Here is a 15,535-nt window from a genome sequence, read left to right on the forward strand (position 1 = left end):
GGGGACAAAAGAGTGACCAAAAAAAAAAAAAAAAAAAAGTGAGGTGACCAGAAGCTAACCATAAGCTGACAACTTTACATTTTGACTAAAGCCAGCTCAGGTCCTGCTATTTAACACCAGTGCCAACACTTTAGCAGCAGACCAAATGTGGAGCAAATGGGTCCAAATCAAAGAGACACACAGTTCAGCTCAGTGTGTAAAAGGCACTCATAAAAGAGCTATGTCACTGTAGGTTATACCTGGTCCTTATTGGTTGATTCCTTATCATATATACCATAGTGGCTATTCCACAAACCTTCTCTTTCCTCATACTGCCATGTTCAAGTTCCAACCCATCTACCACTGCATCCATCATTTCTGAATGAACAGACTACTCTGCAGCCTTCCTGTTCTCATTTTTCACTCATTCTTTAACTCTCTGCTGTCTGGCTATTGGGATACAAGCCAGAACCTCCATCAAATAGACTTGATCGTGAAAGAAAGCAAAGTCGTGCTCGATCTTTCCACATTAACTAGGGAAGAAAAGCGGGTAGTGAATTCAGTAGTGTTGGTGTTCACACTGATATAGTAAATATGTATCATTCAAGAGGAGGTCCTCTCAAAGTGCCCCAAACAACTCACCATTACTAGGAGAGGAGCAATATAAAATATGTCTTAGCTGCTAATGGGTGAGCAGTATCAACTTAAACATTTAGTTCTGTCATGAACAACAAAATACTCCACTGTCGCTGTGATTTTGTATTTTCATTTCAGTGTGTGCATTTTACCCAAACTGAAATGAAAAACAGAAATATCAAGAAACAGTGGTTACTAAACTGGAAGTTAAAAGGCAAAGCAGACCCGCTGTCATTGTATAACAAGGTAACAACTGTGTACCATCTGCCTGCGTGAGAGGATCTGGCTTGCTGTGAGTGCTGCTTCTTCTTCTGAGGACTCGTCTGTATCCTCCTGGTTTGTCAGGTTCAGGCTGGGGGTGCTGCTGGAACACTGGTACTCCTGGAGAGATGGAGTGTCCCCTTTGTCAATACTGTCCAGTGAGCGCCTGCGGACCCCCCAGTTGAAATTGTCCATACTTTCACCCTGGAAAGGCAAGACATGATTTCTAAGACCTCAAGTACATGTTTATAAATATAGTAAATGTCATACACCAGGAAAACATATGCCAAGATGAAAAATACTTAATGCATCATCAAAAACAGAGTTTCAATCAGCCCTTCAATTTCTTGAAACTTTTAAAACATCATTAAATATTTATATTTAAAGAGATCAGAATATTTGGTTGATAACCTATTTTAACTTAGTAATTTTCTTAACTTTCTATATTGTATTACTGGGGACCAATTAAATCTACTATCTAGGCCTTTTCTAATCTAATACACAAACACAAATGAAACCACAAAGACAAATACATCACAGACGACAACAAATAAACAATCCACAACACCAGGCTGCAACTTACCTGCAGCTCCTGGTTGGCAAAAAGGAAAACACACAGAATTAGAAAGAACGAAGACAAACATTTAAATATACACTACACTTTTGGGGAAAACTCTTTGTGATTTCTCAAACCCAAAGACTGATTCAAGCTCTGGATTAAGTTTTATGTAGGAAGCCAACATGTGATTCGAATTACATACTTATGCAAAATATACTGCGAAAAAGTCAGAGACAGACACTTAGAACAACATTTCTTGATACACTTTAGAAACACAAACTTTAAGAAAATCTTTGAAATTTACATAGATTTAATACTTGATACAATGCAAAACTGACTTAAAATACCCACATTCAGTTGACAACATATAGGGTCACAATTATTTTAGTATGTAGGATTTAGTCTGTAGGATCACTCTGTTCTGGCTAAACCAAATGGTCATTTCTTATTATAAAATAGTTTAAAATCAAAACTGCACCTATCAAAACAACTTTCGCCAACTTCAAAAGGTCAAGAGGAAGGAATTATGACGAATTTCAATTTCACCCCAGATTTATATGTTTCTGCTATTCTCAGCTGATCCTTCTTTGTAAGGATATAATTCTTACAACACTTTCTTAAGCCCCGATAATGACAAGTTACAGTGAGTCAGCTAGCAAAGTATGATTTATTCGTGTTTCTTTATTCAAGAGGATTGTCCAGAATGGAGGGTTTTAAGTTTTTCTTTCTTTTTCCTTTTTTAATACCGCAGAGAAATACTAATTTCAAATGAAATTTAAGATGGAAGTCAACTGTGTAAAACGGATGAACAAAACCAGAGCTGCTCTGGTTGCAAAGGTGGCCTGGAGTTCCACCATTTGGCCTTGGATCTGTCCCTTTTTCTCAGGATATATCCTGGAAGCCCTGGGGCTCTGCAGGTCAGAGTTTGAAAAGCCACCTTCCTAGAACATTATTTCAAATATTATTACGTAGCGTGACATATAATAATGGCAACCATCCTCAATATATATTTGGTGGGCTTTCAAAGGTTTCATTAGCAGTTAAGTTTGTTTTGTAGCAAAGTATTTCTTGTTACCATATTTTCAGCAAGATTTAGAGAATCTCTATCATTTAATTTAGAGGCCTAATTAAGAGGCCAAATTCTTAGCACTGCTTTCCCCAAATTACTGTCACTTGAATTAAAGACAGACCTACAATAAGTGTCTTTAATTTAATCTGACTAAAGTTGTATTCAAAAGCCACTTTTATTATTACTGACATTTTAGAGTACTGAATGAACTTGGAAGCAATTATGGTGTTCTTTAAAAAAAAAGCAAACACACAAAAAATCCTTACGAAAATGTCAAGAGCCTGCCTTTAGAAATTTTAAATCTGAACTCTAAAAAGCAAATAACTACAAAAAAATTCAGAAGCTGAACATGCAGTGGGATAGGGCAGCAGGTCTCTTTAATCCATCACACTTTCTTGCCTGACTGTTCAAGTCTGTCCTATTTCCTACAACATGTTTTTCAAATTGTGGATGTGAAATCAGTTTTCTAAATCAATACAGAAAGGACAAAATTAAAAAATGATAAAACAATAAATAATAATAATAATAAAAATAATAAAAAGTTTCAATATTCTTGAAACTGTTACTTTAAAAGTATGTTTACATATATACTTAGTTATGATATAAATGTATTAACTATGGATCACAGTAAAAAAAATTTAAAGCCACTGCCCTATTAGGTGCTGAATAACACTTGTTTAGGGGCTCCTATGAACCCGTACAATTGTGTCTTTGGGAATATGTAAATGGTAAACTATTATATAGGAGCTTGTTCAGCTCCTAAGGTAGTGTAAAGGCATTGTTTGACTCCTGAGGCACCACGGCCATTACCTCACATCTGCAGGGGAGGCTGAAGCATATGAGAGGACCTCCCTCATCTGGTTTCCCATGAACAACTATGGGTGTGACATGGCATAGGCCATTACATTTCACTCCTCCACCTCACCTGTTAGAGCCAAAGGAAACATCCCTTCAAGAGAGTTGGTGAGTGACTTCGAATTCTTTGGAGAAAGATATACCAATGACATGGTATGGATACCAGGGCAATCCTATTTGTTTTACCAGAGTGATTTTTTCAGAAACTGGCAAACGTCTCAACTTGGGTCAGTGAGAAGGGACAAGAAGTTTGCTAAAAGAGCAACTTCTTCAATTTCATGAGAACATTTCTGGAAGCGACCCTCACTTTTTCTGAACACTGCTGAGTGCGAATGTAAGGCCACACACAGCAATGATGACCATGTTTTCGTTGTCTGAGGTTAAGCTGGCTTGCGGAGACCCAGAGACCTCACTGAGCCCTTCTAAATAAGCTCTGATTCTGGACTATCTCAGTTTTGTAAGCTAATAAACCTACTTTGTGAGTTGGATTTTCCACTTAGAAAGCATCTGAACAGACACAACCATTAATTTAACCTAAATTAAATCAATTTAGAGGAGAAAGCCCTCTGAGTATTAAGTGAGGCATCTGAGAGAGCTGGCTACATCATAAAGAAGTGGTGAGGAATGTCATAAAAATAATCTCAGTCATCTGCCACAGGAAAGAGTCCTAGAGAGCCAAAGCCTTCCTAATCGTCACTTTGGTGTAAGTGCCACGTTCTTAAAAATTGTTTGATAAACTTTTTTTACTAGTCTGCTGCACATTAATTTGTATAGTGAATGCCAAACATTTAGGCCTAAGCTCACCCTAAATTAAAAAAAAATTGAAGAAATCCATTTTTTACTTTATTTTTAAAGGTAAAGATGAAAAATTAGATGCTCTTTTATTTCAGACTTATTCTGCTATTTGACTAATTATACTAATCACGTTTAGTTCTCAGTTTAGATTTTTATCTTTTTAACCTCACATTGACCTTAATAAGAAAAGAGCCTATGGTCAAATCTTTAATTCTCATACAACTTTAACTATTCTATGAATATTATAATTGAAAGCTCAGATTCTTACCTCTGCATCTTCCAATTCAACATCTAAAAAGTCAAAATCCTTAAAAACGCCAAACTGTTGTTCACTGGTATTATCTTCCACAGCCACTTCTTCCTCTTGAATTATGTCTTCTGTTGTAGAAATCAGGCTAGTCTGTTGGTCACCGACTTCCAAATCTTCATTAGAAGAAAATATAACCTGACCGCCCCATACAAAAAAAAAGGCCATCCATCAGCTTTGTCACTCTGCATATGACATCGGTGCCCTAAGAGCCACTGCAGGCCTCATCTATCAATGAATTCAGAGCTCTAATTTGGTTTTCATGTTAATGTCTAACTGGTTGAATACTTAATTAGCACAGCTGCCAAGTGTCACAAAGACAAGTCATATATTTTTTCATGTTTAGTCAATACCCATTGACTAGGGTAAGCTAGAAAAGCAAGCAAGGAGACAGAATAATTTCCATTTCTTCATGGAATAACAAGATTTTTAAAACCTTTACACATGCTTTCATAATTACTCACTGATGGATTCTTCGGAAGGCCAGATTCTGGACCGCAGAGAGAAAGCACATTCATTAGCTTTTCTCTTGTTCTTCGCTAAGGAAAAAAAAATTCAAATGGTAGGATTATTGATAAAATAAGACACATTCTCAAGTTCTCACACACAACAAAACTGATTCTTCTATTCTATGAATGTTCAGTTTTAGTGTTCTTTTACATACCTGTGACAACTGTGGCCTTTTCCAGCTAACAGGGACCAAGGCATTAGAATTAGAACCCGAAGAAGTAGAAGAAGTACTTCTAGTAACAGCAATGACTTTCGGTTTCCCATTTCTTCCAGCTGCGCTATGCTGATCACCATATTTGTTTCCAATAATTGGTGTCTACACAGAAACAAAATGCCACCGTTTGACTTAAATATTTTAACATAAAAGGATTAATAATACATGCATTTTTAAAAAACAAACAACAAAAAAACAGCATAAGGAGAAAGATTACTTAGCATGTAGTAGATGTTATAAAAATCAAAGATGATGATTTTTTTTTTAATCAAGAGATTTCACTTTAATTAAATGAATCTCTGAGACTACCAGAGAGCTTATTCTTATTTTAAATACAGATCTGCCTTCCTTAAAAACTACAACTTCCACCTTTCTCCCCATGGTATAAAATATATCTTCTTTGAAAGCTCAAAAAATATAAAAATGATTTTTAAAAAATCTCACCATTCAAATTTAATATCTATTAATATTTTGGGGGTTTTTTCCAATACATATTGATAGGTGTGGATTCAAGATAAGTAAGAACTCTAAAAAAAAAGATATCTATGTAGCTTCTTATTATAAATCTGATGTATATTTCCAAAATTTATTTCAGTAAAACCTCAATGATCATGCAAAACTCATTTATAAGTATTTGGCTTTGTGCACTGTCTTGAATTTGCATTTAAAAATAATATTCAGTCTCATTTCCATGTTATACAAGTTCCTTTATGTTCTGGTTCCTATCCATTTCCCTAACCTCCACTTCTAACACTCATCCTGAACTTCACAACTTCACACTCCAGCAAAACTGAACTCGCTATTATTTTCCAAATATACCATGCTTTTATGACCTCTATTGTGGCACACGCTGCCCCCTTTGCATGGAATATTCAAGCAAAGCACCTTTTAAGGGTGATTCCAGACTCCAAAGGAGGCCTTCTCTGAAACTACCACCACTTCTGGGTAACTATGGCTGGACATGTGCCGTGTGATGGTGATCTGTTTACGTGCCCATTTTCCTTATTACATGTGACTCCTTCCTGTCCTGCTAGTGTAGCTCCAGTGCCTACACACGGCAGGTACTTAGGACATTTTGATGAAACAAACTGAAATTTAAGTATATCGAATGTCTTGAGAATTCATACCATTGCTTCAAACAAATTATGACACCATCAATTTCTGACTTGGGAGAAGAGTAAAGCCCAGTTACTCTATCATATACCCATGCTCTGTACTCCATTTTAGAATTGTCAAGTGATATTAACTAAAAAATTAGCAATAAATAGTTTCTATTTAAAAAATAACCAATAAGCTTTGGATAAATTTTAATACAGAGACTACACTGCAAAAAAAATTGTTTAAATTTATATATTCGTAATCAATTAAAATGTGATTTAATTAGATCTTTAATTTTTATCTTCCTCAACTCCCCTGTAATTCTTGATCCATAATTTCTCTCTTGAAAAATTCCTCCTTTGGCTTGTAAAAAACCATTTCAATGGCACCAAGGCCACTAAGATTGGGCTCAGGTGCTGGAGAAAAATGAATTGGGGTTCCCAGCAAAGGTCGAAAATCCTTATATGAGATTTGTATTAATATGTGACATAGTCAGGGCCCAGGTTCCCTTTGGGACTAACAGGCCTTGCCTCTGTCTAGCCCTAAAATATTGGACTTCTCAGGTCTCAATTTATTTTAGCCTTGCTTTTCCTTCCACAATTTCAACTTTCATATATACAACTCTGAAAACCCTTAAATTTTGTACTTCCACCCAAGTTTTCCTCTAAAACTTAAGATTTCAAAATCTAACTACCAAGTACCTATGTTATGTTTCTTAGTTACTTCAGAGTCAATATAGTCAAGATTGAACTCATCACTCCCTCCCCTTCCCTGCTAAAAGCAGTTCTCTCTGAATGGTACCACCATTCATGCGGTTATCAAAGGAACTGTCTGTGACTTAGCATCTTCTCTCCTTCCCATCAAATCCCAGCAATTACTTCCTCAGTCTTTTTGAAAACCATCCCTTCCCTCATTTTCTCTGCAGTTGCCTAGGGACAGTTCTACATTATCTTTTGTCCAAATTATCCTAACAGAGTCCTTACTGATTTCTTTCCCCTCCTCCCTGGTCTATTTTCCAACCTGCTGCCAGAGTGAATGTCCTAAAACGCAAATCCTAATATTTCCTACTCTAGCTAAAATTCCTTTAAGAGCTTCTATTGCTTCAAGATAAAACCATTTTGTTACTTAGGGCAGGCAAGATCCCTGTGATCTTGCCCGTCCCTATGCCTTCAGCTTCATCTGTCATCACCCTCTACCTCCATTCTCTGTACTCTGCTCAAGGCATCGTGTAGTCACTGGAAGTTTCCAGAGCGCCATGCCTTCTCACACTTACAAGCTGTCATTCACACATGCTGCCTGTTCTTGGATTTAATCCTCCCCAAACTCCTATATAAACATGCCTGTCTAGTGTTACTTATCTTTTAACACTCGGCTCGGAAACAGGCTAGATGTACAGGTATTCCTATAGTACTTTAAATTTACTTCCATCCTAGCACTGATCACAATGTTTATTTGCCTATTTCCCCAAGAGATTGTAAGCTTCCCGAGAGTAGGCCTTCTCTCCACTCCCATCCCATTGTCACACCAATCACAGTAACTCTTACGAGTATGAGCTCAATGCATGTTGAATGAAAAAATGAACAAATGAATAAATGAACAAATGAACAAATAAAAATTTCTAAGACAGCATCATATACTGACTCCTGAGCATCTTACCTCAGATATATCAAAATGAAAATCTAAGGTCTTCCCAGGCAATTCCTTAGAGACATTAAAAATCTTAGTGAAAGATATTTCAGGAGAACCTATATCTCCTCCATAGGTCTTGGGGATATCGTTGGGTACAACAAGACTTGCAGAGCGAGACACCACCAGTTTTAATATGTTAAGGGCTTCTTTCCAATAAGGACTCTGGTTTGAAAATATAATAAACATATGAGTTACAAATACATAATTAAGAATAGAAATTTAGCTACTGTAAGTGCTGAAAATATTGTTTCTACAAAAATGCTTAAAAATCATTCATTTTTACTTTAAGGTCTTTAACAGAGGATCTGAGTTACAAAAGAAAAAAAAAAGTTATTTGTAATGTTAGTTTTATGAGATAATATATATATATATATTGCTACCACATCAGAACATCTTGCATTTCTCCCAATAAGTGCTTTATAAATATTATTAATTTAGAAATTCCAGTACAGTATCTGGCAGTAGTGGTAAAAAAGGGGTTATGTATATGTGAACTTTCCAGATGAATGAAGTTTATAGTTTTATGGCTCTAAATATTTAAAGTCTTGGAGATAAAAAATTTTAATGCATGCATTTTTAGACATGAAAATGTTAAAAGAAATTTAGATTTTTGTTGATGACTCAAGCCCCAAATATTAAGTATAAATACTGTGTTAAAGTGATGCTCAGAGATTACTGAGTTATGCAGGATGCCTTTCTTCTCCCTACACATATGGTAGCTATGTTTTTTGAGTTTTTCTGCTTTTTTAAAATTAATGTATTTCTACAACATAATTTAGGAATAATTTACATGATAAATGTATATGTAGAGAAAAATCAATGTCTAATAAAGAACTTATAATATTTTTCCCTTACTAGCTACTTAAAAGAATACATATAAAAAACTACTTTTTAAAAATTTCGACCTTGTATTATACATATTGTTTCACAGCTAACAATTCTGGGGGTGGGAAACACCATTAAAACAACAAAAAGAAAAGAAAAATCTGTAGCAGAACTGAGTTATCCAATTTAGTTAATGACATCTTGATATGAAGACACCTAAAGCACAAAATGTTTAATAGTGATAAAAAAAACCACATAATATTGACATTTTAAGCATATCACTGTAAAAAACAGTTTACATTCAACAAAGTTATGACAATAAAAATAACCATATTTTTTTCTGACAAAAATAATTAAAGGCTCTGAGCACTATAAAATGCTAAACCTTTTCCAGGAATGTTTCCACATATTACACGAGTAGTTGTGTTCTAAATGTAAAAGATTATCAGGAGTTCAATTCTGTAAAATGTTGAATGTTTGAATAAAAGAGAAGTCACTGATTATGATGACCCATCACCTAAATATGACATTGGTTCACACAACATTTAGAAATTTGCTCCAGCTATATTAAAATTTATGTTATCAATATCACATTTCAACTTTGTATTATAAATAAATTTGAAAAAAATTTAAGTCCACATTTTGAAATTAGGAGATTTTGGAGAAATACCCATTTCCAGGTTCTCTTTAAAAATTCTAAAATTGTGGACAGACTGGACCTGTACTCCAACATGGTGATCATCAGGGTAAGCTAAGCTGTGCTGTTCTTTTTAGATGCGGAATGTACCATTCGCTCAGATACAAACCTATGCCCTCTTACAGTTACTTACCAGCCCAGTGGGCAGGCATGCGAGCTTGTGTTTCTGAACAAAATAAATATATCTATGTTTCATAAATTAGTAATTTAATGTAGTATTTCTATGGGAGGGCCAGCCAAATGTCTGACGAGTTAACACCTTTATGCTTTATGAAGTAAAAAGCAATGTGTTTTAGAAAAAAATATAATAGTGACTTGGTGAAACTTTACTCATTGAGAGATTTTATGAGATAGAGAAGATAAACAGGATCACCAAAAAATCTTATGTTTTTGGAATATTTGCAATCACTGATTTTCAAGGGAATCTAAAGAATAACCTGGATTACCTACAGGTATGGAAAGTATTTTAATATAGTTTTATTACTTCCAGATATGAACAAGGACATAAACTCATTGCTAGCCAAGTATTCCCATTGGTAAGTTTTGCTTTAGTGAATGCAAATTTAGTGAATAGGAAATATTAGTTTATTAAAGTTCTTAAAGAGTTTGCACTCTTTGATAAATTATATCCACACACCAATCTGCTCGGCAAGGCTTTTCTTAATGGATAGTTTGAAGGTGAAATTCAGTACAGACCAGGTGACTTGTTATCATTAACATTAAACTGTGTCTGATATTTTTTACTTTTTAAATATCTGGTGCTTTTTATCAGGCACCATTCGGATTCTGCTTTTAGTCACGAGAACATTGTTCCATGTCATAAATATTCCTGAAAACGCGATCCATGGACTTACCACTTCTTTACTCTTGGACATTTAGAGTATTTCTGATATTTTATTATTATAAATCATTTTGAGATGAACATTTCTATACATAAGTTTTGTGGTCGCTCACCTGTACATATTTGCCAATAATCTTTATGATCTCCAGATTAAACTGCTTGACTGGGGCAGCAGAGAGGTCAATATGACTCAAAAGACTATAGATGATCTGTAGTAATGACTGTTGCATACTGGACAATCCTTTTTCTAACAGCTAAAAGTAAAATTGAAAAATATACTTTAATCCGGTTGAAGAAAATTTAACATTTACATTTATGATATTGAAAAACAATAGATTTAAGCCACAAATTTATAGTTAGATGATTAGAAACCCAGAGACTAAAAAAGGTAAAAGGTAATGTCTATTATTTTTATTTGTCTTTGGTTCAGAAAGGAGAATCAGATATTTTTCATCTTAATCTTTGTGTTTTCTTTAATTTCCTTACCTAATTTAATTGACTACCATTTATTTTAGGTAAAGAGAAAAAACACTATTATCACTATCACCAAAAAATAACTACCCCAAGGAATTCGCATCAGCCACTTATTAGCTATGTGATCTTGGACACGTTTCTTAACTTCCCTGAGCCTTGATTTGAAAAATAAAATAGCGATACCACCAACCTCCTAGGGTTTGCAGGACAATTCAATTAAATATATATAGTTTTAAATATATGTAACTACTTTAGTACTGTTGTTAGTAATACTTTGATGATTATTAATAATAATAGTACAGAAAGGATAACTTTCACTAGGAAGAGTAACATTTGCGGCAAAGCGTTCTCTCTACAGAGTGGACAAATGTTGCCCATGTGTGGCACACAGTAGGCTGTGTGGTGCCAGTTTCAGACCTTAGAATCCCTGATTGGATCTTCAGGGAGAACTAGTGCTACTTTAGTGGTGAGCTTTATGGTGGTGAGAAAGTGGAGCTGGTCCAAAGCACTTAAATTCAAAGCTTATTAAGGAGGTTAGGACTGGTTTTACCTCAGCTCTTGCCCTAAAGGTATAATATAACCCTACAGACTTGCATTCATTCAGATTAGGAAGCTGTCAGGCAGGTAGCTCACACTGTCAGCTCCCTTAAATATAAAGTTGATGGGAGCAAAAGTATCAAAACCAACACTAAAAATTCACGCCAGTCCTGAAGTATTTCATGATGGTCAACATCAGTGACGTAGCTAAGTTAAAAGTGTTAGGAGCAATATTTACAATGTTTACTAAGTTATGAATAATGTCTTTTAAGTTTAGACAGTATTTTAAGTTTAATTTTTAGAGGTCAACTTTTTTTAAAGGAAGGTATTACTTTATTATAAGCTGACAAACATTTTTAGTGACTAAGAATTTCTTCCTTTTGAGGTGGGTATCTACTCAGTAACTCACTAATAAGCATGAAACTACTTCCTCAACAAATATTAACACTTTTCATGCTGTTCTAGGGCTAGTTTTTTTTAATAATTCCACTTTTAGCCACCAAAACCACATTTTAGAATAGGAAGCAAACGTATCATCAAAATAAAAAATTCTCCAGAGGAAATGCCTTTGCACACTGTGTTATTCTCAAAGAGACTTCAAAGTCAAGAATTAATTTTGTAGAAACAAATATTACAACCATTCTCTATGATCAATACCACTAAAAACCCATTTTCTGTTTTAAATAAAATTGAGGTTAATATTGAGTTTATATTAAGGACAGTGAATGAAGAAATAGTGAAAATGGAAAAAAAACTTTATAAAAACTTTATACTTGAAAGGTTTTAGCTATATTTTTCTTTAAAAAGAGATGTATAGTCACTCTCAAAGATAATTTGAAGATTAGTATAAGTGCTCCTTCTAGGAATAAGTCTACTTAAAAGTTGTGCCACAGAGCAGTTAAAAAAAATCCCTCCCCCCATTTTTTGGTAATTTTACCTCTGCAAGATAAGTCACAAGATTAAACGTAGTATCTGAAAAGGAGTCATGCAGGTATCTACACACTACGTTGATCCAGTTAGAACAGTCTCTGGAATACGTGTGTGTACTGTACAAACTCATCATGTGAGCCAGATTGACAAGTGTTGGGCATTTTTCTTCTGCGCAAACCTAAAAAAACCAAAATAATTCTATTCATCAAAAGCAAAGATACAAGTTTAAAGTCGATTTTATATTAAATGCATTTAATGAAATAATTTAGATGTATATGTTGACATTTTAATGCATTTTATTTCAGTACAATAGAAAAGTTAACAGAAGAGAAAAAAAGCACAGGGCATTCTTAAGAGAATAACTTAATAGATGATATGGAAAGATGATTAATTTGTCAAACATTTCTGTATTATATAGTATGGCGTTTTTCAGTCTGATGCCCTGTAAAACCGTCTTTGGTAAAAACCTATACATGGTTTTATAAGCCCTATATATCATCTTGTAACCGTTTTGTAAGAGTTTCGTTTTGTAAAATCTATCCATGGTTTGGGGCATAAGTATCTAAATAGGCAGGCTCGGCCTGAGAATTCTCAGAGAGGTTCAGAGCTGCTGTGGCAAAGAAGAAACGCTATCGTCACAAGCTGCTCGGAGTCTCAGTAGAGGAGTCAACTGCAGCAAGCCTCAATGTGTGTGATATATTCAAAGGACTTAATTGGACTCTATAAAACCGAGTTCTGCAAATCCAGTGAGTGGCAATCTGCAGGGTGGACCCCAAACTGCTCTTCAGGAAACCACCTAAACCTGTCAGCTCTTAAGGTCCTTAGCGAATCATTTACAGGCCACTTCAAAATGTATCGGCTTCCTAAAGTTTGTTTGTTAAAGTACTGAGGAATCTGAATCAACAAATGTTTGGGAGGACCTTCTTAGCCTGTTTGTTCCCTGAGAGATAGGTGAGGCTGTTCCTTATCCTCTGGGGAACACCCAAACAACGCAGAACTGTGAAAGAGCCAGCTGGTCTTGTTTATCTATCTACTGTAAAAGGCTAGCCTTACTGATATTTCTTTTAGTTTTCCTTTTTCCATTTTCCTCACTTATTTTTCTATCTTATTGATGTTTTGTATGTATTTTCACAAACTGCGTAGAGCAATGAGTAAAGAAAGAGTACTGTCTTTTAAAATATACATACTATAATTTCAATTTTCAGATGACTCTTTTATTTTGTTTCACCATGTGGACATTATCACTGGATAGGCCCAAGATATGAAGCCATGCAAGACTGTGCAGAGACTAACGCAGTATGTGTTGTAAGTTACTTTATGAAATCATTAAAAGCAGCCGATTTCATGCTTCATTAGCCTCTTACCCATAAAACAGACACAAGGAGGAAAAAAACATTTGGCTGATATTTCTTATTTGTATTTAAAAATATAATAATTTATCCTATTAAAAAATCACATAAGAAAAAAATTATAAAAAATTTTCCTGAAGAATAGGACATTCCTATACATTCCTATATAATTCTTATATTCCTAAAGAATATTTTTTTCTAAAGAATGATTTTAAAAAGCCTATTTTAAAAAAAGAAAAAAGTTCTTTGGAATACGTGCTGTGAAATTTTATAATAAAACAAATGGCTTAGATTTAATTTTGAAAATTTTGAATTACCAGGTTAAAATACGATCTTACAACAAACATTTTTAGCATGCTATTTTTGCTATAATGAATAGCTAAAAAAGACAATATTTGTCCTAAGTGGTGCCTCATTTTGAAATTCTGTGGTCTCCAAAGGGATAAACGGTACAATTATATTTGCAATAGTGAGGAAGCACATAATGGCAGAAAATTACTCAACAGTTTAAGTGAGAGAATTAAGAAACCAATTTAATTCACATCCTGCAGGCTGCTGAAAGCATACAGATGTAACCTGTGTGTGCTGCTCAACAGGAAGAAAACAGACTCAAAAACAATTCCTGACTCACAGAAAGCTAGATATTTGATTACTTAAAAACAAAAAAGATATTTAGAATTTCCTATTCTTTGTCTCAGCTATGACAGAAGAGGCTTGACACTCTGTGGGCTTCCACAACCTTCAGGCCAGGCCAAGCTGTGCTCCTCACTTACCCTGGCACTTAGCAGGGAGCTACTCAACACATTTCAGTTGATATTCTTAAAAGCTTCTACTTTCCTTATTAGGGGATTTATGCTTTTTAAATTCCTGAAATCCCAAAGTAAGCCAATATGCTTTTTCCCCTAATAATTTCTTTCTTACTCTTCATGTAGGAAAAAAAAAAAATCCTTGTTCATGACATTTTCCTAATTTATCATTAGAATATTAAAATGAATTATTTTAATAAATTATTTTATATCATTTTTAGACCTCATTAATACACATTGTTGGAATTTTTAGGCAAATAATCAAAACAGATGTGTTTCCATTAACTATAATAATGGCTCTTCTTTTTAAATACATGCTTTTAAAATGATTATGTTAAAGATCTCTCCATATCTAATTTATTTAGAAATTTAATTAGGAATGGACTTAACAACATTACTTTATTAAATATTTTCTTGTCATTTATTAAATATTATCTATTAAAAAAATGGAAAGGTTATTATTCTCGCTACTGTTGATGTGATTAATGGCATTGGTATTATTTTTCACTACATTGGCACCCAGAGATAAATTTGCCCTTACCGGTGTTGACATCTGGGCCATGGAGAGGTGGGTGCTTTATTTGGCTATGTAGGTGCTTGCTCTTTCCTTTTACTGCTATGCTACTTGTTAATTAAATCTCGGCTTTTAAAAAAATTGCTTATATCAAAAGTTCTTCCAGAGAATTTTTACTTGCTTGTTCCCTTCTGTTGCAGACTTCTCTAATTTTTTCTCCCAGGGCTAGTTAACTCACTGATATTGCCATTCGTTCACCGCCCCTCCACCCCCGCCCCAGTTCACTTAATTTCCTGTTGTATGTATATTACTTATAAATTTATATAACTCCTTGTAACTTTTTATTTTCAGTTTGAAAAGCCTTATTTTCGAGACTGAATGTGACCAAAACATTTTAATTAAGAATTAAGTTTAAGCAGAAGCTAAAATATTCTTTGTCGTTATCAAGAGAGGATATTAAAAATATAAAATGTCAAAATCATATTCTTTCAAAATTAAAATTAAGAGCTATATAGCACTTTTAAACCTATGTTAACAGATTATTTAAAACCAGCTACATTCCTGTTTCAGAACTGTTCAATGGGAGGGAA

At 34.3% G+C, this 15,535-nt stretch overlaps 1 protein-coding gene across 12 annotated transcripts in view; it reads right to left on the bottom strand.

Annotated features, from left to right (window-relative positions):
• The window catches only part of FRYL (FRY like transcription coactivator), a 272,059-nt gene that overhangs the window by 24,731 nt on the left and 231,793 nt on the right, over positions 1-15,535 (bottom strand). For all 12 annotated transcript variants that reach the window (XM_025040241.1, XM_025040244.1, XM_025040245.1 and 9 more), the window contains 7 exons: positions 12,284-12,454; positions 10,449-10,589; positions 7,940-8,134; positions 5,126-5,287; positions 4,926-5,000; positions 4,423-4,599; positions 877-1,080 (listed from right to left, as the gene is read on the bottom strand). In XM_025040241.1, coding sequence (XP_024896009.1) covers positions 877-1,080; positions 4,423-4,599; positions 4,926-5,000; positions 5,126-5,287; positions 7,940-8,134; positions 10,449-10,589; positions 12,284-12,454 — 1,125 coding nt within the window. The remainder of the gene's footprint in view (positions 1-876; positions 1,081-4,422; positions 4,600-4,925; positions 5,001-5,125; positions 5,288-7,939; positions 8,135-10,448; positions 10,590-12,283; positions 12,455-15,535) is intronic.

The sequence above is a fragment of the Pteropus alecto genome, unplaced genomic scaffold, assembly GCF_000325575.1.
Source record: "Pteropus alecto unplaced genomic scaffold, ASM32557v1 scaffold57, whole genome shotgun sequence".
Taxonomy (NCBI): Eukaryota; Metazoa; Chordata; class Mammalia; order Chiroptera; family Pteropodidae; genus Pteropus; species Pteropus alecto.